Raw genomic sequence first — 25,314 nt, forward strand, 5'->3', positions numbered from 1 at the left:
AAGCAGTGTTTTTTTCATCATAGACTTCTATGCAATCAGACTTACAGAGGAGTCGCCCCCTGCTGGCCATTGGAAAGAATGCAGGTTAAAGGTACTGTTTATCATTACCCTACTAACCTTTCACCACCAGGGGCCAGCATTTTGCCACTACTGAGTGTTTCAGATGTGTGCTCCTTTAAACTTTTAATATTTCTTTTCAGCTACTCCACATTTACTAAAGAGGGTCTGCGGTTATAAATAAGGATGTGTTCTTAATGAGTTACTTGTTATGGACCGGCCAAACAGGTCACTGTGCTCCCTGAACTGAATTCTGATCCACTTTTGGAACTAAAAATATCAAACCAAGTGATACGATTTGGTAATGAAAGTGTTAAAAACTCAAACTCGACTGCACTATAGTACCCAAGCTTAAATTAATTTTTGGATAAACAGTATCTTAGCGCAGTGATTCCAAAAGTGTAGGCCGGGACTCCCTGTTGGGTGGTGAAGATTTGGTGGGGCCCATGGGATTTTGGGGTTTTTAAGTGGGCTGGTGAAGGATATAAAAGTGGCAGCATTCATCTCTACTATTTTTTTTGTTGTTCTTGTTCTTTTATGTTTTTATTTAAATGAAAGAACCAAAGTGAGTTGCTCTGGTGCTGACCCCGTGACTCATCGCACTGCCTTGTGGTTCTGAGTGGTATTGCATGAAATTGCAGCCTTGCCCTTTTTTAACAACAGTTGATATCGCTTCAACGCACCACATGGAAGCTGTTACCTTGAACTAATTTTAGAACCTTTTAAACTATTTTCAAACATTGCAATAAACAATAAGAACCTTTCAAAAATAATAGTAAAAATTTTATTTAATTTTAAAGGTCAGCAGTATTTCAGGCGCAACAAGTAACGGAGGCATTGTGATATACTTTGAGTATTATGGCTGACAATAAGCTCAAGTTTTGGGCCAACATCAGTTTTTTTTTTCAAGGGAATTCAGCAAGTCTCTGGCAAATGGGCAGACGATCAGTTATAATAGTGAAGTCCCAGGACCATCCCACAGATGCAGGCATACCTTTCACGATCAGGTTCAAACCGGATTTGGACGACATTGATCACAGAACTCGCCACACAATAGAGTTCAAAAAAATAAAGTTTAATGTTTATGTGCTGTATAACAAATAAAATATATTAGTGTTTAAAAAACAGGTGCATAACTAGGTGAAGCCTAATCTATCACTTTACAATAAACAGTGAGGAGAAGGGTGATCAGTGAGACGGCAGCTCAGACATGCGACAGTCACGCCAACCAGGCCAGTGTTTGAGCCGATCGGGCTGGGAAAAAACAAAATAAAACAAAAAATTCCCAAGCGATATATATATGTATATATATATATAATTTTTTTTTTTTACAAGCCCAAGTCTTTGCTAGTTAAAACAAAACCACCTCATGGAGTTTTTGTGAAAGGAGAATGATGTCTTTAAATACAAACATGGTGCTCTGTGCACTAAAAGCGAGACAACACAAACATTTCCCACCCTGATGACAGACATACAGTTACTGAGCACAAAAAAGATGAATCCATATAAATGCAAATAGACTTATTACTTACATAAATATTGCATTGGCCTGTCGTTACGCCGAGTGAGACTAAAACTATCTGTAGAGGGGGGCAGGGTAAGAGTCTGACCAAAAACTGTCTGGACGTCATCATCATCATCATCTCGGACCAAACAGACATATTTACACAATGTGGCGAACACGTAAAAACACAGCGAACACTTAATTGTTATGTATCTACCTCTAAACAGCAAAAACACTTTTGAAATATGCACCGATGGCCATCACAGGTGGATTAAACACTGTTAAGAGCTAAGGCTAACAACATTATCATCATGTAAAGCATGTTTTTTATATACCAGACAGGTTCACGTGGTTGTATTTTTTTTCCTCAGTGACACTTAAAAGATTTCTTTTTCTTTGTTTTTAAATGTTTTTGCTCTACATACATAAACATTGTATTGACACCAAAATCTACAGCAGAGTTACACTCGACAAAGGAAAAACCCTGGTTTGAGAGATTAGGCTAGCACTATTTGTTATCACGGTACTATTTACAGACCCAGGCTGCTGCTCCACGCACAGCAGCAGCAAACAGGAGTTTTCCTTCCCCCCCCAGCTGCTGTTGAAATTAAAATAAAAAAAACAAAACCTGCAAACCTGCAAGATTTTAATTCTGTCTTCAGAAAATTTTTCCTTAACCCATGGGGCTGCTGGGAGCTTGTTGGATCTGTTCTAAAAAACCTCACAGGCATCTTTTTATTCCTGAAATACTCCCTGTTTGCAGATGCGTGGTTTTGGTTCAACAGCAGTGTTTTGCTAAATTACAAAGTGAAATGAACCAATTAGCTCGGCCTCTGGCATGCCAGCCCAGCCATTCTGCCAAGACGGATGACAGAGGTCCCCTGGTGCTACTCCACAACAGCTCTTGTACATCCTCTTTTTAAATTACCTCCCATCCCATAAATATACACAAGACAAGAGCGAGGCAGGGAGGATTAATCCCACCTCGCCAGTTTCCCAATTTGAAGTGAACGATAAAAAAATGAAAAACACAATAAACAAATAGGAACTGCTACAGGGGCTGTATCTTAACTCAGTCTCCCTACAGTACTTACACCTTTGTTTCAAGTTACAGTATGCAGACACCTACGTTAGGATTGGGAGAGTGACGGAGGCTCAAAAGATGACACAAGCTAAACGCAGCTAAAATAAAAAAAATAAATACATTTTAAAAAAAAAAACAACTTCTTGTTATTCTAAAAAGTTAAGCTTTGCTTCTAAAGTCATGAAAAAAAAACTACCTTTATCACTTTTATCTTAAAATGCTACTTTAACATATTTTACAATAAAAAAAAGTTATGTTTTCATGTTTGGTCATTTTTAGACTTTAGAAGGTTTATGGATGTCTTGTTAGCTTCTGTTTAGTATTACACTGATTTAGAGACACCCTGTATGTGTGTTGCTTTGAGCTAAATGCTAGTATTAGCAACTAAAGTGGTCACAGTGACATTAAGCCACCATCTTGCTAAAAAGCACTAAATACAAAAGCAGCTGAACGTGATGGGAAGGAGCTAAGTGTAATTTATGTCATGAACAACAAAAACGTTTGTCTCAAAATTTGTGCTACTTTATCTCCTTGTTATAGAGCTTTTTTTGACTTTATTCAGACTGCAAATGTCAAGAGATAAAATCTCTTCAGCATGACCTGGGTCTAACCCAGGGCTTCATTCCAGGAGGATGTGCCTAAAACACTTTACCTAGAAGTCCAAGAGCTATCCAGGTCAAATGAACCAGCTCAATTCGCTCTTTTCGCTACTCTGAGCTCCCCCCAATTGATTGAGCTCCTTTGGCCCTCACCAGAACATAGGTGAGGGCAGGAACATAGATCTGCCGGCTGAATAGAAGCGTGGTGTTTCTTCTTTTTTTTCTTCTCTTGTTGCTAGTCAGACTTTCTAAAAACTAAACTGCAAATGTCAAAAAAATTAACTAGCTGTGTAGATGTGCCCCCTTATTCATCTTCTGGGGAGTATGAATGTCAAAATTTGATGCTAGTCCAGAGATATTGACCAAAGTAGGTAACTGACTGACTCACTGAAATTCCGATTCCTACATATACTGAATAAAATACTCAGACACGACACATAAAATATTTAGCTATTTATCCTGAGTTTTGGCACAGATGTCATCGCCTTTAAATATTACTTTTATAAAGCGTTAACAACAATGAGGTGAGATTAGCCCAAAATTTGCTTTTGAAAGTCTACTTAAATCCCTCATTTTAAGGAACCTCCAAATGGGGTGTGGCCCTGTTTGGAATAATCAAATTTCATGAGTTTTTATTTTCCAAATTCTGAACAGATTTGAGCTAGCAGCCTGAACAAGGCCTGAGATTCGTCCTCTGGGGACCACGAATGTCTTTTCCAATTCATTTAGACTATAGAAAGTTTTCAAAAACATGGTTGTTAAATATTTAATAAATAAATGCCAAATCTGATAACATTCTCTTTCAGATTTGGGAAATATAAAGTGTTATCAAGAAGCTAAACTTACAGCACCATGGCAAAAGTTTTCCAGAAATTAGCTTTTTCCCCCATCTTTGAATCTACGCGTGAGTTAAGATTCAGCCCCAGCATCACAGCCTGCACTCTGGCTGTCCAAAAAAAGCAGGAAAACCAACACCAAGGCAGAGGTAAAGAGGACACAAATGTCTGCAACAGATTACTCTTAAATTACAGGTACATCTAATGTGTACAACTAATCAACAGACAAAGACCAGAGAGCACTGAAGAACTTCTCAAAATGCTCTTTAGGTGCTTTGGCAGATACCTTTGAAAACAAAGAAACAAACATACTAAATCAAAGAAAAATAAATGCTATTCATGAGGCAACATTGGTTGTTAAGGCTCTACTGTGTCTGTGCTTGCTTAGTATCTATTGATGGATAGTAACTGCATACTGTCAAGTGTGAGTAGAATGAAGTGGGGGGTGTCGAATGGCGAGGCGGGAGGCACTATGTGGAGTCTTCAGGCTCTGACTTGATGGTCTTCTTCTCTGCGTTCGTGGACGCCCGCTGTGACGTTCCATTTTCTGAAGGAAAAAGGAGAATGTCATCAGCAAAGAGCTTCATAATAACAAACAAGTCCTGCAGAGCGGTTACTGTAAAACACTTTTGTTGTATGTATCCTTCCATGAGCTTAAATCTTGTCCAAAGTGTCTTTGAGTAAGGCACAGCCTTTTAACTTCCTGCTCATTTGAAAAATCATTACATTTTTTGTATGAATATCATTTCAGGTTAGTCGCCATCACTAACCTATTGCTGGTGTTTTGGTCTCATCTGTGTTGCTGTTGTTGCTGTTGATGTGGTTGTGATGGCGCTTCAGTTCATTGGCTAGCTGCTTGCCCAGTGGGAGGTCGCCTTCCTGCATGTTCTGACTTACCACCCGCAAGTTTATTGGTCGTTCATCTGGAAAAAGTAAAAAATAAAGGCAAAAACAGTTAGCTTTCCCAATCAGTTTCTCAAAGAAAAGTGAGCTAAAGAACCTTTAAAGTACCTTAAACAGTTTTTTATAACTGCCCTCTTCGCCACTATTTTCACCAGGAATTTCAGGGAATAACAACCAATAGTGACATAAAAAATATTCAGTAAGTAACAGCCCAGTACAAAATGAAAATTTCACCTACTATCTCTGAGATTAAGCTAAAGTAAATCCACTGGGATAGAAGTCAACATCAGCCCAGATGTTTGATGTAACACCAGCTTTGTTTTACATGTTCAATATTCCCAGTGGCAACAAAATGAGTGTGTTTGTGTGTGTGTTAAGCTGCTGATCCCTCATGTTTGCCTTTTATTCCCCCTGAGAGACAAAAAAGAAACAAAGACGGAGGAGAAAAGGGTGGATGAGGGGAAGCTGTGACAGTATTTTCCACCACATTCGACTGCTCGTGCCCAATGCAGCTGTTATTTAGTTGTTTATATGCACATTAGCCTCCTGTCTTGGGATTGTTTTGCTGATATTTTATCATGTATAAGGTATGAATTTTACACACAATACAAAGAAATGTGACATTAGAGCCAGATGACTTTGTCATTTTTGTAGCTATTTGCTAATAGTGCAGCTTTCAATCACACAACATGTGCTGTACTAAAAGATATGGCCTTTCATATATTTCCTGCTTTCTAAAGTTTCCATGCACTTTTTCCAAAAAAGGAGATAGAGTTCTGTTTTTGGGATAAAATTATTCAATTAAGCTGAAATAGATATAAAGGTCCTTTTCTTTTCTTTGGAGGGTAGACGAGCTTTAATAAGAAGAAGGTAAGCGAGGCGTCGTAAAGATTTACTTCTGTCTGAGCCTGTTCAGCTGGACTTCATATGAAGTGTTTACACTGTCTGTGTAATCTCCGATGACTGTATAAAAAAGGCACTGCATAAACTTAGAGGACAGTGACACTGCAGCTTTTCACTTTCATTTTTAAGGCGGTGTCACACATAGTGTGTAAAATAATACATTTGCTGTTACAACTAACATATTCAGGTTTAAATAGTTTATCCAGAGACATTATAAACAGTGGTGTTTGATGTAATCACAGTACATTAGAGTAAACTGTAAGCTACCTGACAGGATCATTAAATGTTCATCATCATAAATCTCCATCTCTGCCTGTCTGATTGTCTTCCTCACTTCTCTGTATGTGTCATTTCTCTCTCTTTTTGTCATGTTTCTTAAAAAAAAGTAAGTCTGACATTTATTTCTTCAGCATGTTGAGGATGTCCGCCTCTCGGCCTGTGACGGCTGTACCCCCTGATCATGAGACCCCAAATTAAATAAGCTGTTAAGAAAATGAATGCATGTTTCCGAAAATGTTTCACAATAAAAGCTTTGTTAAGCAACCAAATGTACTTTATACACTATTTGTACAATGCTGAGTTTGTACAAACAGTGTAATGCAGTGACTCTAACAAAGTCATTTACTAAAATTAACTAATTGATTAATATAACATCACTGTTTGATTACCAAATAAATATGCAGTAGACTGAGGTTAATTATACCCTTATAATGAGGTCTGCTATTATAACATGACATGACATACAGACTTCCTAGTTTTGGTTATTTTAGCTCTGCTAGAAAAAGTATATTTCGCAGACCAGCAGCTGCTCCAAGTGTTGCTTTTAGCCTGACTTTGCAAGGATGCCATGTTTCATCTAACCTTCCAGAAAATCTGCAAAATATCTAAAAATATCCAGATGTTTTAGCTCAAACGGTCAGAAGCTGCAGTTATTTTCTTTCTTCTTTTCAAATTAGGTGAAACAGACTTGCCTTATTGGCCATACAAGTCTCTATTGCTCTTATGGAAATTTAAGGAGCTGGGTGCCATTAAATTATTGTGTAGGAAGATGATGAAATTAAAAGAGCTGCAGTCAAATCTCAAATGATGGAAAGTCAGGATGGACGCTGCATGTACCCCATGATTTAATCCTTAAGCCTCTACAGATAAATCAACTGTTTTATTGAAAGCCAACTTTTTAAAAACTATCTCAGCATCCACGCTGTTTAAAATTCCCAGCATTAACACTCAACATTTCTTATTGTTTTTCATTTTAAAAAATGCAAAAGAAGAGGTGCTTCTACTGAGCAGTTTGTTGTTAAATTTCAGGGTTTTATCCCAGTGGAATAAAACATAAAGGGGCAGAGAACGAGAGAATAAAAAGGAAACCTGCAGGAGAAGAAAAATGACAGAAGGGGGGAAGAAGAAGAAAATAAGAAAGGAGAGCAGAGAAGAAGAGGGGGAGGAGAGAGAGAGAGAAGTAAACAGCGAGAGAGAGATAGAGACGCCCCCCTCCAGGCAACTGGCTGGAGGTAAACAGGCGTGGGCGTGATAATTACAGGTGCATTGTGGGATTTGTGGGAACAGCGATATAATGAGCTGTCGGGAGTGGGTGAGGGAGGAAAAGGATAAAAATGAGATGAGGCCCGGAGGAGAAGTAAGATCCTGAATAATGATGCACCCCCCCCCCCCCCCCCCACCTCTCTGTTTGAGAAATCGGAGTGGGAGCAAATGGAGATGAAGAAAAAATACAAAATAAAAGGTGACAGCTGCCACGGCGGCCGGGTGTGGAAAATCAGCACCTATAGGTGTTGTTTCCATCCACGCATCCTGTGACATTTATGACATGAAGCATGTCTGCAAATTACTTGGTGCACTCCAAGAATGTCGGCCTCTATTCAGCTTAAAGACCAACAAAGAGCAAAGATTTGGCTCAAAAACAAAACCCCAGCTGGGTGTTTTCTCTTGACTGGACACAAGGGGCAGCAGTGAGTCACTAAAACAAAACAAAAACAAGAAAAGATGCTAATAATGCTTAGACAAGCCAAAAAAGGGATATGTTTTTCTAGACTCAAGCTTTTTGATCTCTGCTCATTAATCACAAAAAACTGACTGGGCGCCAGTTTAGCTCAGTGCGTTGAGCGGATGACCACATGCCATATGACTGAGAGCGGCCGGGTTCAACTCCTGAGATGTTTAACAAAAAAAACGGACTGATTTATATTATATATTTGGTGATGTGACCAGAAACTTTAAAAATATAAAAAGACGAGACGACAGAAACCCACTTAAACCATTTTTTTGAGTGTTGATTTTGCACAGTTTGTCCACCAGAGGTCCGGTGCAACTTAGGGTAAGCATGTGCTTGGATTGCAACAAACACAACAGCTGATCCATGCAAAGTCGATAAGAGCAAAAACCTGAATATCACATATTAAATCACTACACTGTTATCAGTTTTAAAAATCTGAAAATTAGCCAGGCAACTTTTGTTCAGTTATGTTTCAAAACGAAAATATTAAAATTACCAAGGAAAGACATGCTGGGTGCTTTCTTTTAACTGGACACAGGGGGCAACATTGAGCCAACTATAACAATCGCGCAGGAATCTAAAAAGACTCGAACACGCCACACAAATATGAGGTTTATGTTTTGCTGAAAATAGATGTGAGTGACTTAACATGTTATTAAACTATTAGTATATTATTAAATTATATTTTTTAGCTCATAGACAGAAAAAATGCCCAGCATAGTCTCCATTTATTGGAGATTATCATACACTAAACATATAAACTACCAAGGAAGCTACAAAGGAAAAAAGCAAGGAAAAAAAAACACTAGGTGTTTTCTCTTGATTAGACACAGGGGGCACCAGTGAGCCAGCCACAACCAACAAAAGATACTAAAAATACTTGAAAAAGCCAAACAAATATAGAGTTTTTAATTTACTGGAAATCAGTTCTGGGTGTTTTTATATTAAAGGTTTGTTTTTGGCTGGATCTTCTTTTAGTGGATGCAGCCATAGATTTAAAAAAAAAAAGAACATTTCCAGTGAATGGCAAGGGGTAAAAACAATCAGGTCAAAGTTACTTACTCTGAGATTTACTCCTTTTGCTTCCAACTGTGATTAAGACCAACAACAACTAGCAAAAGGTGCTAAAAATACTGCAACAGAGTGGAGATTTATGCTTTTGCTGAAGCCGTCATGGGCAGTTTTGCATAAAAAAAGCTTTTCTTCCGCTAATATGTGACAGAAAAACAGATTTATGGTTTACTGGAAGCGGTTTGGGGCTCTTTTTTTTAATATTCCTGAGTTTCAGTTTGCTTTCAGAGTTGCATCTAACCTCATTATTCAGTCAGGATCGTATTTCGCACGTCCTGGGAGATTTATTACTAGATAATAATATGCTTCAAGAGAAATGTTTGGTAAACTTCACAGAAACATTTAAATGCCAGAGTCCTTTAACTTTATGATCGCACCTTAAACGTTGGATTGACTGGTTTGGAGTCAAAAGTATTTTCTCCTTGCACAAACCAAAGCGAGGCATCATAAAAATTTTAAAAGACTCCACCTTTTTAAATTCCTTTGTTGTGTAATTTTAATTGTGTTGTTATCGGCTGTACTGACAAGTATGACCTCTTACTGAGGAGGTGTGCCTGTTGCGACCAGAAATGTTTTGATAAGTTCAGGTTTCCGCTGATAAGCATCAAAGACGGCGGGATTTCATGAGGGCCGTGGGTGGTTTTTATCTTCATCCCTTTTTAAAATGTAGCCTCATTTCCATGTCACATTTGAATTCATTCCTTATGTTTTTGTAATAGTACATATCTAACAGTGGGGGTGAAACACGCCTCTGTTAACGGCCGCCCTACCTTGGCTGTCTCTGCTGGCGTCAACGGCTGCGTTTCCGTTGGTGTTCTGTGCATTGTTGAGGTACTTTAAGGCGGCGGGGGGGATCCTCCAGTCCAGAGCCTGGAGTCGTTCCTGGACAGCGGCATCCTGCAGGATCTCCATCTGCCTCGCCAGCAGACGCTCCAATTGCATCTGGTGGACACAAACAAAGAGCAGTCAGATATGAACTGTGGGTAAAAATATCTTCTGCAGTCTCTCGATCAGGGGTCTCCAACTCCAGTCCTCGAGAGCTACTGTTCTACTACTGTCCTTACTCCAACACAGTTGAATCAGATGGTGGAATTACCTCTTCAGCATGCCATCAAGTTTGGCAAAGGCCTGGTAACAAGCTATTCATGTGATTCAGGTGTGTTGGAACAAGGATGCATCTAAAAGCTGCAGGACAGTAGCAATCGAGGATTGAAGTTGGAGACCCCTGTGCTAGATGTTAGAAAATACAAGCTTTCATATGAAGATGTGACTTTCATCTGTGGACTCTCAGTAAGACTGTGATAAATGGATCTGCTGAGACATTATAGGTAGATAAAAAAGTGGATTCTGAGCTTTACTGGTCTTTAACAGGTAAAAATACAAACTAGTACGGTCCAGAGGTGCACGTAAAGACGACCTTGAACGTGAGAACAAAAAAATTTAAATCCAGTTCTTGGTTTAAAAATCTTCAAAGAAACTTTTAATCAAGTACCAACCACAATGTGGACTTTGTTCCAATGTTATAAAATAAACAAAAGAGGAATTCAATGCACCTTTAAGAAATAAAGGACATTTTAAGTGCAAATTACTTGTAACTGTTGGATTAGGATTACAAGTAATCTCTAAAACAAAAAAGAAACAGTGTTAAATCCAATAGATTTGGGCCTCATTCTTAAATTTTAGACCTTTCATAATTAAACATAATTAGCCTTTTTACATTTTAAAATATAATCAAAGTATCAGTTTAAGTTTAAATCTTCATTAAAGTAGGAGTTAACGCATAATGGCAGGAATTTTTCACTATAAATTTGACCTTCAGTTATTGCTAATACCAACTACAGAAATAATGACTCAAGTAAATACAGTGACACTCAGACCATTGGGGAAAAGGTCATGGTCACACACACGGGCGTTTCCAGGATTTTCTCCAGGCACAAAAACCAGTCGGTGGAGGTGGGGAGGCTCCGTGGGAAATAAAAAACAAACCAGTTAAAACTATTTAGTCGTGGATAAACTTACTGCCTTCATAAATGTGCATCAGGAGACATCGCTGCCCTCTAACAATATAGCGGCTCGCCTGAAGCATGAGATTTAACGGCGAGCTAACCCAGTGTTTTAGTTTACTGAGTGGTAGAAGTTAAGAAAACATCTCACACATAGGGAGTCGCGAACGACAGGCAAAACGAACTCATTTATTCTTCTCAACTTAAAAAACTTTTTTTTTGTTGTTATTTCAAATTTGCTTTCATTGCATATTATTATGTGACTTGACATTTGTAATATTTTGTAAGGAGGACAACACAGATTTTCCTTAAAAAGAGAATCAACACCTACAATCGCTGTAACTTCCACACATGGTTGCTCTGGTATAATTATAGGTGGGCACCAAGGCCACCCCAGCTCCCCCTCTTTAGCTACACCTCTGCATATAATTGCTAAACAAGCTGTGAGAGCACGAAGAAGCATCTAAGGTTAAACCAGTTTTACCTTCATACACAGATTAATTGATACATATGAATAAATCCTTTAAAATCCACCGATTTTTGCTGAATTTTATTCTTTTTGATAAATGCAGTGTCTTAATTTCAAAGTTATTACCTTCTAGTTTCTGATATTGTACTTATTTAACATGCAGGTTAAGTAGAAAAGAGAGAAAACGCTTTCTGAGGTTTTTTTTGCTTCATTTATAATAAATAATACCTAGAGGATGACTATGAAGCACGATGAAGATTTCTAGATCCTTTTTTAATCCTGTCATCCACCCGTGTGAGGGTTCAGACCTGTAAGGTAAACGGCATGTGCGATATATCTGAACTGCTTTGAGGTTTGACCTAAATCCGAGTGACCTGACTGAGGGTGAACTTTTGCCCCCTGCATCTGCCTCTTGGGTGCGTTAAACCAACCCGGGGAAAGAGCTTGAAAGCAGGAAAATGACCTCCTTAAATGAGCTTCAGCGAAGTGAAGTCTGACAAACAACAGCGCAGCGTGGTTGCTGTCAGTCGGCACATCTCTGTCACTTTAAATTACTGCAGGACACGTCCATGCACGGAGAGACAAGCAGCAGTTCAGAGAGGCCTGCCGTGCGAACACAACCGTGAAATCTCTTCTTCTCCTGAATGCTGTTTGTGGAAATCACATCAGCGTGACGGGTGTAACAAACACTGAGTGATCAGCTGGAGTACATATACGTTAGGCCACATGTGTTCACATAGGGAGCAGGCGCTGAAATGTTTTCTGGCTAATGAGTGATCATAAAGCTGTCCTCCTACACTCCGGCTCTAATTATGAACAGCAGCAGCAGCGGCGTGGAAACCAGTGAAGAGTCTAACTAGGACTGCCTCAAACATCTGGCGACATGGTGAGGAACGACAGTCGTTCCAATAAGACAACTCTGGGCGATCAACCTCAAAAGACATCCAGATGAGGAAAAGAAATACAAAGTGCTGACGTCTGCTCTTAGGAAACAGCCTTTTTGAATGATCACCACTGCAGTAGATTTAGCCACTTTTTTATAAACTCTTTAGGCTTCAAAATAACAGCTGCTTCTCTGGAATTGAGATGGCAAGTGTTTGTTATGGCTACCTGCAGATTTCGTCCAACGGTTTCCTCTCCTTTCGACTTGGCGCACGCCAGTTGCTCCCTCAGCATCTCCTGTCGCATGTGGATGGCCTGCAGCGCCTCCTGGATGTCGAAGAAGTTCTCCTGTTGGTGTGACAGACAAACACGTATACATGTTTTGGGTTTCCATTTTATTGTTTCTTTAAGATTCATTTGAAGGTTCTGGTTGGTTCTCAGAGCCAAGAAGAAATTGAGTTTCTCTCAGTAGTCAAGAAAATATGGTGTTTTAGTATGAAACTACAAATCTCAACCCTGCAACTGACAGCTAACATCTTGGTGAAGTGTCAGTCACACAGGTAAAGTATAATGAGGTCAGTGTATGTGCAGGTAATCCCCATGAGCCGAACTCTTTAAAAGCTGCTCCAAACACACAAACAGTTTTTTCTACTCATGGGTTTTTATGATGTCAGTAAGAGGGAATTCCTTATATGCTCCACCCACCTGCTTTTTAAATCTTCTGTTTGGGAGTGGTAGCCAATCAAAAGAAAGTTGGCTTGAAGGGGGAGGAGCTAAATCAACGAGGATCAGTATGATATAAAGATGGATTATTTTAAACTGTGATTCATGCAAAGCTACCTTAGGGGAATATTTTCAAAGCACGAAGGTGTTTTTTTGAACTGACATCCAATTTGTGGCTGATATTTTTTAAATAACATTTAACGGTTAGTTTTATGTTTCACCCTTCACTGAGCACATGAAACTGTATACAGCAGAGCAACAGAGCAGCAGGTCAAAGACAAATTTATAAGAATTTTTAGAGGTTAAATTTGCACAAAATACACTGACGCTGTTCAAGGCTTGTTCTGGTTTTAAAAATGATAATATTAATGAAAACTCCAGGCAATATAGAGAACATTTTAATAGAAAAGAACAATTAAACAATTAAAATAAGAAATATCATTTCTGGAGGCAGATTTTATTAAAATGAATAAAGTCGCTAAGAAGCGTTTTACTCTGTTATTAATTAGTTTGAACTTATTTTGTCAACATATAAATAATTGCAACTATTTTCTTTCACGTTACAATTTAAAAACTAATTAATAACACACTAATAAAGCTTATTTATTTAAAAGAAGAACTAGTATTGCTGCTATTTCTTGCTACTTATTTTGGTTATTGGGTTTATCAAAGCTTACACAATACAAATTCCTTTGATTTGTTTATTAACAGACTCGGGGGAATTTTTTCTCACTGTGGATTTCTGCAGAAATTCCCCCATCTTTAAGAGCTCAGAGTAGTTTTTGTGAGCAGGTGTCGGCTTATCTGCAGCTCCGAGGTCCCAGCCGAGTGTGCGTCCGCCACATGTTTTCGATCAGAGGTCTACACGCTGAGAGGAGCTATTCAAAGACAACTCTCTCAGTCAACTGTGTCAGGAGAGGAGCACTGAGAGTCCTTTGTACTCTATTCAATGGTGATGCTGATTCGCCCTTAATGTTCCTGAAAAAGTCTTGCAGAGGAGCTCCAGCTGGCCACATCTTTACATTTCACACATTGTAAATACTGAAAATTAGCCAGCAAGGCAGTTCCGGTCATCATGTTTTCAAATAAACTGGTGAATTTAATGAATAGGAAACATTTCGTAGGGATTACTTTCTCATTTTAAAATGACTGTTTGGTAGAAGACAACCCCTGAGGGGTCCAGAAACTGTTCAGAAGCTATTCAGGTTGCAATCAGTTAGGACAAAACAAGTTAAAACCTTTTATTCCAACAAAAAAAATAGATCTTTCCTGAATTTCTCATTGCCTCTTCCTGTTAAAGGGTGGTTCTTCCTCCCCACAGTCGCCAAGTGCTACTAATATTGGATTATGTGATAGCTGAGGTTCTTTCTGGTTCTTCTGTAATATTTTAGGGTGTTTAAATTACAGTATGAAGCACCTTTTAAATATTAAAATCATGTCAGATAGTGATTTTTGGATATCAGTAAATTTTAAAATCGAACAAGGAAAACTAATGAACACCATGGAGAGTCTGAGAAGCTTTTTTAGCTTGGAGGAACACTCCAGAGTTAGGACAGTCTCTTGATAGTTTAAAGGAAATAGAGACATCTCAGTAAAGCCCAAAAATATTTGACAAATGTTGAAATCAAGACGCAAATTGAAAAAAATCTGACCATACCTCTGTTTTAATTCTTTTAGGTGACGGCTCATCTCGGTCTCCACAGCGAGACCTGCAGAGAAAAGTCATAATGCACACATGTCAGTTCCATTGCAACCACTGACATCCAGTTTTTATGCCGAGAATTCGCTGAGCTGACAATTTACCTGGGGAAAGCTTTTTAAAAATGAAAGCATCACAAACGCTAAGAAATGTGAACACGTGATTCATGATGGGCTTAGACAGATGGTCACATGTGTAGTCCAAACACTGTCGGCTCATTTTAGCTTTAAAACCAAACAACTTAAATCTGAAGTCGGCTTCAGTAAGGAAAAGGGGCTCTTACTTGCTGGTGCGGTAGGTGTATTTGTAGGTGACCTCCCTGGAAATCTGCCGGGCGAGTCCGAACAGCTCGTCGCGGCGTGTCAACAGAGCCATGTCCCTCATGCAGAGCTGTGCCGCCGCTTCGTTCACCGTCAGCTGTGGGACACACATGTACAGATAAATCAGGTTACACAGGAAGACCCCCACAGGACAACATTAACCAGAAAAATATGCATTCACCCACTTCGTGAAGCGTCAGGTGCTTGCCGTCCCTCCTCTTGGAGTCAAAGCGTCCATAGATGGCGCTGTACTTCCGGATCTCCTCCTCCCTTCGCGGATCATCATCGCTCATTTCAAAGATGTGTCCGATCATCTTTCCTAGCTTCTTGTTGTTCTTCAGCTGCTCTTTTACCTCAGCCAGGTCCGCCTTTGGGAGGCCAGGCGCCATTCTGTCCACACACTCCATGACCGACTGGACAGCGGCTGCGTCCAGAGCTTCTAAAGCCTCTCTGGGCGAAGATGGGGAGCCGAGGTCTGACGGAGACAGGCTGTGCTCGCTATCATTGCTGTGGCCCGACCAGAACCTCACCTCGCTGCTGCCCTGCAGTGGTGATCCGGCCGACACTTTGTCCCTTGCCACGTCCAGCTTCCCCGGGTCAGAGCAGGCGGCGGCGATGGCTTTGGGCATCTTGACGCTGGCGGTACTGGCGCGGTCCTGAGCGCTGAGCAGCGTGGGTGAGCCCTCGGGCAGTTTGTACACGGGGATGCTGCACACGGGCAGCGAGGTGAGGGGCTGGTTAAAGATGGCGGGGTTGGTGACCCAGTCTCGCAGTGCCTTCTGCAGGCGGCGCACGTGCAGCGGCTTGCTGGCCATGCCGACGAGGGCCATGATCTCCAAGAACTCCTCCTCGCCGGCCTCGCAGAGCTGCTGCACGTCGTCACCGCCCTGCTGGATGAAGGCCTCGTAGTAGTAGAGCAAGTTTGCCCGCTGCAGGATCCTGTAGAGCTGCAGCTCACCCAGGGTTCTCGGCAACACCGCTGCCATACCTAAGAGACGACAAACAGAAGGCCAAAGGTCACTCAGGCACTAAGCTAAGCTAACAAACAGTCACACATGAGATATTGATCTGAAAAAAAAAAAAATACCACGATTGGATGAACAGTTATTATAACCTATTAATATAGTGGGAAGATGAATGTGTGGAGGGCCAAAAGTGCCAAATCCACCCCCCCACCTCCAAATTGAAGGTGCCACATAAATATTGCAAAACTAATAACGATTGAGGCATTGATCCAAATAATAATAAATAAATATCAGCAATTAAATATGTTATTTGTGATGATTTTTATACTGTATTATTTACATATTATTACTAATTGGTTCAGTTGTACGGAGGACTGACACTGTCAAAATTAAAAAGAAATAAATAAAAAGAAATAAATAAAAAACAATAGAAAAACAAATAGTGAAAAATAATATATAAACAGAGGCATTAATACAAATTAATATTTTCTTTCTTTTTTGTTTCTGGTGAAATTTAGTTATAAAAGTGCCACCATTTAGATTATACTCTGTAAAATGTGTGGGTATAATAAGCTAAAGCTACACCCTGCAATTTTACAGTCAATAATTTGTGTTTTTTCTGCTTTATTTGTTTGTTTAATTTTTTAAAAGCATTCTCCAATTGTTGTTGAAAACTGTAAATAACCACTGAAATACAATCCCCCCATTTATTTTTACTTTTGGCAATTTTAGACTTCCGTACCAGGAAACAATCTTCCTTAATCTTAATCTTCCATAAGATAACAATAACAGATTGTGGTAGTTCTCTAAGATCGAGTTGTTGAAATGCTTCAGATGTAGAAATGTCAAATCAGTCACGTTCTGACTGAAATCCTCCTGCTGAGTGCCAAATGGTGAGAAACACCAATTTGCCCTTTAAGGAGAAAACAGAAAGGGGGAAAAAATGATGCGCTCACATGACACTAACTCAGTGCTTTGTTAAGATCATCAGCAGTCAATCTCAACAAAGCAGGAACATGTGAATTTCTCTCAATGAGCAGACACTAAAACTGAAAAGAGAGCATGAGGACTTTTGACCTTGGAGACAAAAAACGGAAGTCAAGTTTTTCACTTGAATCTTCACAGCTGAAGAATGTGAAGATGAAAAAAAGAAATGTAAAAATAAATATGCAGTTTTTACTGTTTTCACTGGAGGCTCCATTGCTCATCTGAATTAGCTGCTGTGAGCCGACATGGAGACACATTTCTAAGAACAATGCACAGGAATTATATTTGGACTGCACTTGTTAGCCTTGGCATGTGCAGGGTTCCTGTTTATCAGGAGTCTACAGGTGCGTGGATAGGTGAAATCTGCCTCCACTTTTCCGCCAGAAACCACAAACAGCTTTCGCTTTGCCCTGCTTTAACTAACCTACGTCGATCCAAGTGTCTCAAATAAAGAAGTAAACGTTAAAACCAAAGAAAAGGGCAGAAATGAAGTGAAATAATAATTATGAACAACAGTAGTCCAGTAAAACTACTAAAACCTACAACTGAAATTTACTTACTAAACATCCAAAACACAATCAAAAAACAAGGTAAAATCATAATTAACAGCAGATGCGGGTGCGTAGGCAGCTCATTTAGTGTTTTTTTTCCAAATATCCTTGAGCTTCTGTGCCATATTTTGCTTGAATGAACATTATTATTGGTTTTAGTTGATAGCACTGCATCAACCCAATCCTGGCTTCTCTATATTCGATCCCTGTGTGGTTTACAATTAAAATTCAGGGAGACATCACACTGAAATGTTGGCTGTTTTCAGCCTCTGATCCTCCGGTGAGTCCTTCTCCTGCTCCAAAGTGGAGACTTGAATCTACAGACCAATGCACGAGCAGATAACTCTTGTATGTAGCATTCATACAACACATGTAGATAGATGGAAATCTTTACTGGAACACGTGTAAGATTTAACTCCAGTGCGTGGAGGAAATTTGAACTTGATCAAATGAGTGTGGAGAAAACACGGTGCACATGTTGGTGATCATACCTGGATATGGTCTAGCATACTAATAAATCAGACACATCACAGGTAGGTTGCTACAACCTGCCCATCCAGCATACAATATCTGCACTGAGAAGGTACAAGAAATATATACGTTGCAACAAAGTACTTATTGCATTGCATTATTTATTGCAATTACAATCCTGTCAACAATTACAATCCTGTCATGCCCTTTGCTTTCTTGTGTATACACATATATACACACAACAGTGGTTTGTTTTCTCCGTCTGAAAGCTATAAATCACATGGATATAGCTTTAAAAACTGGGAAAACAGGAATTGTGCACACAACTGTGTAAGTGTTATAACACATTTTTACAGGGCTGTTTAAGTGACGTTGTTATTTTACTGTCAGTTTACTGTCTTTTTAATTTTACTGTTATTTTAATCTTTTATTGTTATTTATTACAGACATTTTAAGTTCTTGTTTTGTAGTTTTTATTTAAAAAAAAACAACTTTTTCTTAACTTTAGTTGTTTTTTCTATTCTAATTTGCCCTCTGAGCTCGCCTGCCAAAGCACTTTGCAAACTCTGTTCTCAAACTTGTTATTACAGTAATAAAATGTACAAAAAATGTCATTTTTAAATTGCTGCTTTAGCTCTAAATGTGGGTCTACAAACATCTGTGAATCCCTGTGAATAAACGTCTTCTGCGGGCCCACTCGCCGTCCTTTGAGGACGACGCTCGCTTGGCCTTTAATTTTAAAGAAATGATTGCATCTCGTCACTTGCCATCTCAAACTCAGAGAAAACAGGAGAGAAGCTCAGAAACTGGCCTGTTTTTCGACTCTCCCTGTGTGCATGTGAGGCTCTGCGGAGGCCTACAGCTAACAGAGGAGTGGCAGTCAGCGAGCCTGGGTTACTGGGAGGACCACATGCCTCTCTCCACCCCTGCAGGATGTGTAGGTGGTGGGCTCGCCTCGCCCAGAATAGGCTCTGAGAGCCTCAGCCCAGGGAGCCAGGCAGGCAGGCGTCGAGTGAGCAGGGAGAAAGACAAAAGCTGCCTAAGACAGAAAACTGAAACCATCCTCTTTAAAATACGTGGATTTATTCAGTCTACACAGATATCAGAGATCACTGGCACTCAAGGTGACCTCCAGAAGAGCTCCTCTAACTCAGTTTCCTTCTATAAAAACGAGTTTTAGGCAAACAACCCAATAAATGGAAAAAAATAATAATTTTTTTAAAAATGGAATCAGACAACTTTTGAAACTTCCACTCCACGTCCTTATCTTAAACTCACAAATTCTGTTTAGAATAACAACTTTTGTAGCATCTACACAAATGACCAACTGAATAATAACAGTGTCCCTCAGCAAACCTGTAAACATGTCTAGACTAGAGGAAAGATGCCTCCTTTTTTTTCTTGTTTCTTCCAGCTGCAAACAGGTCAACGTGCTTTCTGATTGTAGAAATCTCTCCATTTAACCAAAAAATAAAAATAGTCTTTCCTGGAGTGACGGTTGGAAAAGGAGGAACGATTACGGGCGGTAATAACAGGTAATTTAAGTTCACAGGTCTGCATCACATTCACTATAAAACTTTTAAAAAATGTGGATATAACGTGTGATGTGAAACTCGAGAAAGGCTTGTTGTTTCCTGAGCACAACTTCTCAGTGCGCTCGCTTTCCATTTATGTCACCTCAAGAGTTTACGTTAGCCTTTCCTTACAACTACGGCGGCTTTAACAGAAAGTAATGACGCGGCAAAAAACAATCACTGTGTCAAAGCAAGAGTAAAATTTCACATGAAAACGTGACTGTTTCCAGTCTTTCAATGACAAAAGGTTTGTTTATTTAAGCTCAATGTGAACAAAATGTGACAAAAACTGAAACTAAATGAAGCTCGAGTTCACAAAGAACTCTTGAGCTTTTGTTTTAGCGCTTACACAAGCTTCTTATCTTATGAAAACAGCAAAAATGACTGATCTTAATGATTTGGTTCATTTATGATTCAAAACATCCTGATTTGGCAGCTTGCACACAACATTTGATTTAATTCTTGGAATAAGGATGTTTTTTTCTTTCTTGAAATGTTATTATTTAGTACTCTGAGAAAAGGTGCAATAAAAACCTGAGATTTTTAGAGTAATTTGGCTCATTCAACTCTGAACCTGCAGACGCTTCAGAGCTTTTGCTCGTCTGTGTGTGAATCTGTAGGCGAGGGATTTTTGCTTCTGGAAGTTTTCTGGTTTCCGCCTGTATTCTGAGTTCTATTAAAACTGGATTTGGCTGCAAACAGGTGAACAGTCTGTGAGCACAAACTCAGTCTCAAAATCATCCTACTATCAGGTTATTATTAGCTTCTTTAAAAAGCCTTAATAGATTGGGAATCCTAGCCCGGATCTTGAATAGAAACCCTGAAAAAACTGCCCGCTGCTCCCAGAAACAAGTTGGCAGACTGTCCGATGGGCACTACTTAAAAAAAAACAAACAAAAGAGTTTGGTTTTACACATTACTTTCCATTTTTATCTTGTAACATCTACCAGGTCACCCAGGTCACCCATCTAGGGATAGTGTTCAGTGAGCCTTCACCTCTTTTATGAAATATTTGCCTTTCTGGAAAACAGAAAATCCTCTTTGACTGAAAGGTAACAACATCCAATTTCTTTACCCAAAACAAAACCCAACCTTAATCGTAGACTAGTCTCTGAAGTTATTCATTCCCAGTTGCTGATTTTGTGTCTTCTTTTATGTCTTATTTGGAAATGTGCCATCGGTTAACTAGCCTAAACTAGCTTACATCCTGATCCTGAACACAAAGCCGAAAACCAGCCCAAAGAGCACTTTAGTGATTCTACGAATGAAGGAGGTACAAGCAGAAAAGGGCGGCTACGATGCTGCGTGCCGTACTTTTGAAAATACAGCTCTGGCTGCTTGGTTCGGGAGTTCGTCTAGGGAAAACGGCATGCTCGACACCTTTTTTTCTATCTGCCTCTCATGCAGATAACTGAGGAACTTACCATAACTGTTTGATTAGTAACTGTAATGTGGTTACAGTTGTGTAGCACTGCCCACTTGGCCTAAAGCAAAGTTTTCTGAGGAGCAAATTCTCACCATGTGACTGTGACCAACCAATCAGGCATTAGGCCAGAAGAAGCACTGTAGCAACATCCCGCTGTCCGCATGTGATTTGCTGATACATGTACCAGTTTATTCATGTGTTTTTTAGTAAATGTCGGCCTCTCTGTTCTGTTCAAGATTTTTTCAAATTGATTAACCTGAAACCATGCAGCAACTCATTAATGATGACCCTCCAGTTGCAAATGGATAATCTCAGACATGCTCTAGGCTATGAACTGGGAATTTACCAATTTGACCCTTGTCCTACATCTATCTGTGCTTATATTAGCCTAACCATACCTCTGTAGCCACCCACCAGGTAGAACAAAAAAACCCTAACCCTGAAAACATTGCTGGTATTTAGCTTTCTGTGTTTGTTTGCATGCAACGACGTTAAACTCTAATGTACGCCCGGTTAAAAAAGCCACACTGCTCATTTAACTCTGAATGTTCCAGTGTTTGTTAATTTCAGTTCAAGTCAATTTTAAAGCCAAATCACACCATTGTATTGTAAAGACCCTACAATAACGGAGAGAAACTCCAAGAATCGGACAACTCCCTATGAGCAAGCACTTGGCGACAGTGGGGAGGAAAAACTCCCTTTTAACAATAATAATAATAATAATGGATTGGATTTATATAGCGCTTTTCAAGGCACCCAAAGCGCTTTACAATACCACTATTCATTCACTCTCACATTCACACACTGGTGGAGGCAGCTACAGTTGTAGCCACAGCTGCCCTGGGGCAGACTGACAGAAGCGAGGCTGCCATATCGCGCCATCGGCCCCTCTGGCCAACACCAGTAGGCAAGTAGGGTAAAGTGTCTTGCCCAGGGACACAACGACCAGGACAGAGAGCCCAGGGATCGAACCGGCGACCTTCCGGTTACAGATGCGATTCCCAACCCAGGGAGAAACCTAAGGGATTCCTCCTGAAGGAGCGTTTTTACCCAGAAATGGCTAGCAACATCAGATTTATTAGGGGCTGTCTCGAGTTTTCAGGGCTTTACTAAATAAACGTTGTCCAGGCTTGCATTATTTTTGCAACACGCCACACTCATTTGTTCCCATGGGTTCCCCCCTTTTTTGCATTTAAAATAATTTACTTCACAAGCATATAGGCTGAGCTGCTCTCATGTGTTGAGGTCATTTTGTTGAGTAAAGGTCATGGGCTCACTTACTTCTGAAAATAGCCTCTATTTGCATGTCTACGTATTTCTGATATGATCATTATGTTTCTGGGATAGAATGAACCCACATTTTGAGCCTTTAGAATTGACCCCATTAACCCCCACATACACATGCTTTTTTTCTCTAAATGTTGGTTTAGGAAATGGAATATTTGAGGATAAACTCATTATTGTTATTATTTTTCAGGTCCACTGTTAAGCATGTTGCACACCCCACATAACTAACATATAAATTAAGTTTCATTTTCTGATGAACACGAACGCCTCTCCTATCATTTTAGCATTAATGATAAAACCACTCATCCTCCTTCAGATGCTCAGGAGGCACTCGCCAACCTAAGATGGGTATTTACCACCATCTTAGCCCCACAGATGCTTTATTGTTAGACTGATAGGTTGGAAAAAGTGGCAAAAAACAAATAAAATTGACTGTGAAAAGACCCAACCCTGCTAGATCATCATATACTCAGGTGTTTTACTCATCTGTTCCTTGGCATTAAGCTGCTGTGACTTAAATGCAGCAAAAGCTGTAAAAGTTGAACAGTATAGGATGATTTCTTTGGGGTTTTCTCGGTGATGTAAGATAGTAAAATGAATACGAAGCGTGCCTCCTTTCAGAAAAAAGAGAATAACCACCAGATGAACTAACAATGAAATGATTAGAGGAGTTTTCTTGTTCAATAAGTGTTTTCAGCAGCAGAAGGTTATCTGTCCCTCTACACTGCTGTGTGCCTACAAATAGAAACACTGAATTCATTCACTCCGCTTCAGTTCCACTTGTTGTCAATTCTTTCAACCATCTGCACAAACACTCCCAGCCATCTTACTCTAGTTTCATCACAGCAGGTGTGTGTGTGTGTGTGTGTGTGCGTCTGTGTGCGCGAGGATGATGAATGCGTGTGTGTGAATGGCAGAATCTTAAGTGAAGTCCTGCTCCACAAAAGCGAGTTTTGCCAGTTGGATCTTTTCACCTGGAGAAACGAGGCGTGCGCTGCCACAATGGCACACACACACAAAACACATGTACACGCATTCATGATGAGTGGATTTCCAGGTGAAGTGCCACGCAGAAGCAGCAGTCCTCCCTCAGCGAGCTGAGAAATCCTTTGATTTCACTGTGATTCAGGAGGAAATTCCCAGAACTACTGTTTGATATCATCACCCGAGCGGCCTGGAAACCATCAGCTCATCTGCCAGACTGTCTGGGATGTTACTCCAACCCTTTGTGAAAAAAGAGCCACTCAAACCCGGCATTCGCTCCAGTGATGAAGCAGCTAAAAACGGCACAAAATGACGCACAATACATCGGAGATCCTCTCGCTCTTTCCTCAAATATTCCTGTAGCAACTTGTCCGTTGACACTCTCGTGACACTCTCCGCAAACCAACCCACCCTGCATAGGATGCTAGAAATTTGGATATAAATGTTTATTTAGAGGCATTCCCATCCCGTTTTTAAAAAAATAAATAAACGGTTTCTAATGGACTAGCGCTTTGGTTTGTGTTTACCTCCCGCTCATGTGGATATTATTATCCCTACAGTGCTATAACACAGGCGGATAGTTTTGCTACAGCGCGTAAAAATGACTTTAGAGCTGTTTTTACGTCCCCTCATAGAATTTTTAAGCTGACTTTAAAGCACATGCAGTAATGTCTGCAAGCATTTCCAAGAAAATAAAAAATAAAAATCATAAAATGTGTCTTTGCAAAACATTTCCAATCACCATTATTATTATTATTAGCAGCAGCAGGTTACATGCACGGTCACCGTCTTTAATTGAGCCTACCTGGTGAGTTTTTGCCCCCCTCTGGTCCGCCCTGGTCCGGTTCCTCGTCTTCCCTTTTCTCCTTCTCCTCCTCCTTCTTCTTCTTTTCACACTACCACTCCTGAGTGTCAATTTGCGCACAAAGAAACCCGCAAAGGAGAGGTCCCGCAGCAGCAGCGAAGTGCGTAAAATTCAAAAGAGAGGGAAAAAAAATCTAAATTCAAAAGACGAATAAAGACAAGAATTATCTCCAAGGCGCACACAGACAAAAAGAAGCGCGCCTGCTTGTGTTTGCGTGCTCAGACCGAGCCACTCTCCTCTCCTCTCTGTTTCTGGAAACTTTTCTCTCTCGACTGCCGTTAAGAGAAAGGAGGGGAAAAAACCGCAGAATATGAGTAAAAAAGCCGCTGACCTTCGTGCGTCTTTCGGTGCGTCTTCTTCCTCCTCCAAAGTGTGTGTGAGTGAGTGTGTGTGAGTGTGTGTGTATGTGCGAGGATGATGAATGCGTGTGTGTGTGTGTGAGTGTATGTGAGTGAGTGTTTGAGTCCTCTCCCAGCGTCTCTCCACTCCCCCTTCCGCACCGTCAAGTCAGACGTGGTAGTGCGATCCTGCGCTTCCGCCTGCGTTTACGCAAAAAAAAAAAAAAAAAAAATTAAAACACAAGGTACTGGGTGAAGGTGCGGGCGCACTTCTGAATGGAGGAAAAGTGGGCGGGAAAAGAAAAGAAAGAAAGAAAGAACACGTTTAAATAAGAGCTGCAAAAATGTTGGATGTTTTATGATTAATGGCTCTGTGAGTTATAAACGATGACAGGAGAAGCTGTTGTGAGCCCTAAAAAAGAAAGAAGAAGAAGAAGAAGCACTAACGTGTTCTCTTCAGATTGGTTCATTTACAGCATTTCTTTATCTGGTGGAAAAACTGAGACGTACTGTTGAAATCGCAGTTATTCTTCTATTAAGACATCTCAGGGATTAAACTGGATTAAAGATAATGTATGCAAATGACCAGTGAACGTGAGTGCAGGGGTTCCTCTGCTTGACTAAAACGTCAATCACATCAGTGACCCTCCATGGCGGACGTAACAGGGAACCAGATTCCTATTTTAAACTATTTTACTGAAAATAGAACCAGGGAGTGTTTTTAAAAGTGCTGACATGCCTGAATGTTCAATCATCAATAACTCAGACGTTTAACAGTCACAGAGAAACTGCACAAAGTGTT

General features: G+C 40.1%; 1 protein-coding gene across 2 annotated transcripts; it reads right to left on the minus strand.

The window, feature by feature from the left end:
• Window positions 1-1,111: 1,111 nt before the first annotated feature.
• Window positions 1,112-24,642, minus strand: nab1b (NGFI-A binding protein 1b (EGR1 binding protein 1)). Of its 2 annotated transcripts, XM_085398927.1 has the most exons (9): window positions 24,506-24,632; window positions 24,115-24,214; window positions 15,250-16,052; window positions 15,028-15,161; window positions 14,703-14,754; window positions 12,551-12,670; window positions 9,739-9,910; window positions 4,851-5,003; window positions 1,112-4,627 (listed from the first exon to the last, which is right to left on the minus strand). In XM_085398927.1, the coding sequence occupies exons 3-9, from the start codon at window positions 16,048-16,050 to the stop codon at window positions 4,551-4,553; spliced, it is 1,509 nt and encodes a 502-aa protein (XP_085255053.1). In that variant the 5' UTR covers window positions 16,051-16,052; window positions 24,115-24,214; window positions 24,506-24,632; the 3' UTR covers window positions 1,112-4,550. The 2 variants fall into 2 exon arrangements, with proteins under 2 accessions (XP_085255053.1, XP_085255052.1); XM_085398926.1 differs by having other exon boundaries at window positions 24,115-24,642.
• Between the last annotated feature and the right edge of the window lie 672 nt (window positions 24,643-25,314).

This window comes from Rhamphochromis longiceps, linkage group LG23 (assembly GCF_057381845.1).
Source record: "Rhamphochromis longiceps isolate RC_006_pf linkage group LG23, R_longiceps_female_GT1.1, whole genome shotgun sequence".
Taxonomy (NCBI): Eukaryota; Metazoa; Chordata; class Actinopteri; order Cichliformes; family Cichlidae; genus Rhamphochromis; species Rhamphochromis longiceps.

Excerpts from the sequence above, each read along its gene's own strand:
- nab1b (XM_085398926.1), bottom strand. The coding sequence starts at position 16,050 with ATGGCAGCGGTGTTGCCGAGAACCCTGGGTGAGCTGCAGCTCTACAGG. Across the intron at positions 14,755-15,027 it reads TACACCTACCGCACCAGCAA|GTCTCGCTGTGGAGACCGAG; the intron begins GTAAGAGCCCCT and ends TTTTCTCTGCAG. Across the intron at positions 4,628-4,850 it reads GACCAAAACACCAGCAATAG|AAAATGGAACGTCACAGCGG; the intron begins GTTAGTGATGGC and ends TTTTTCCTTCAG.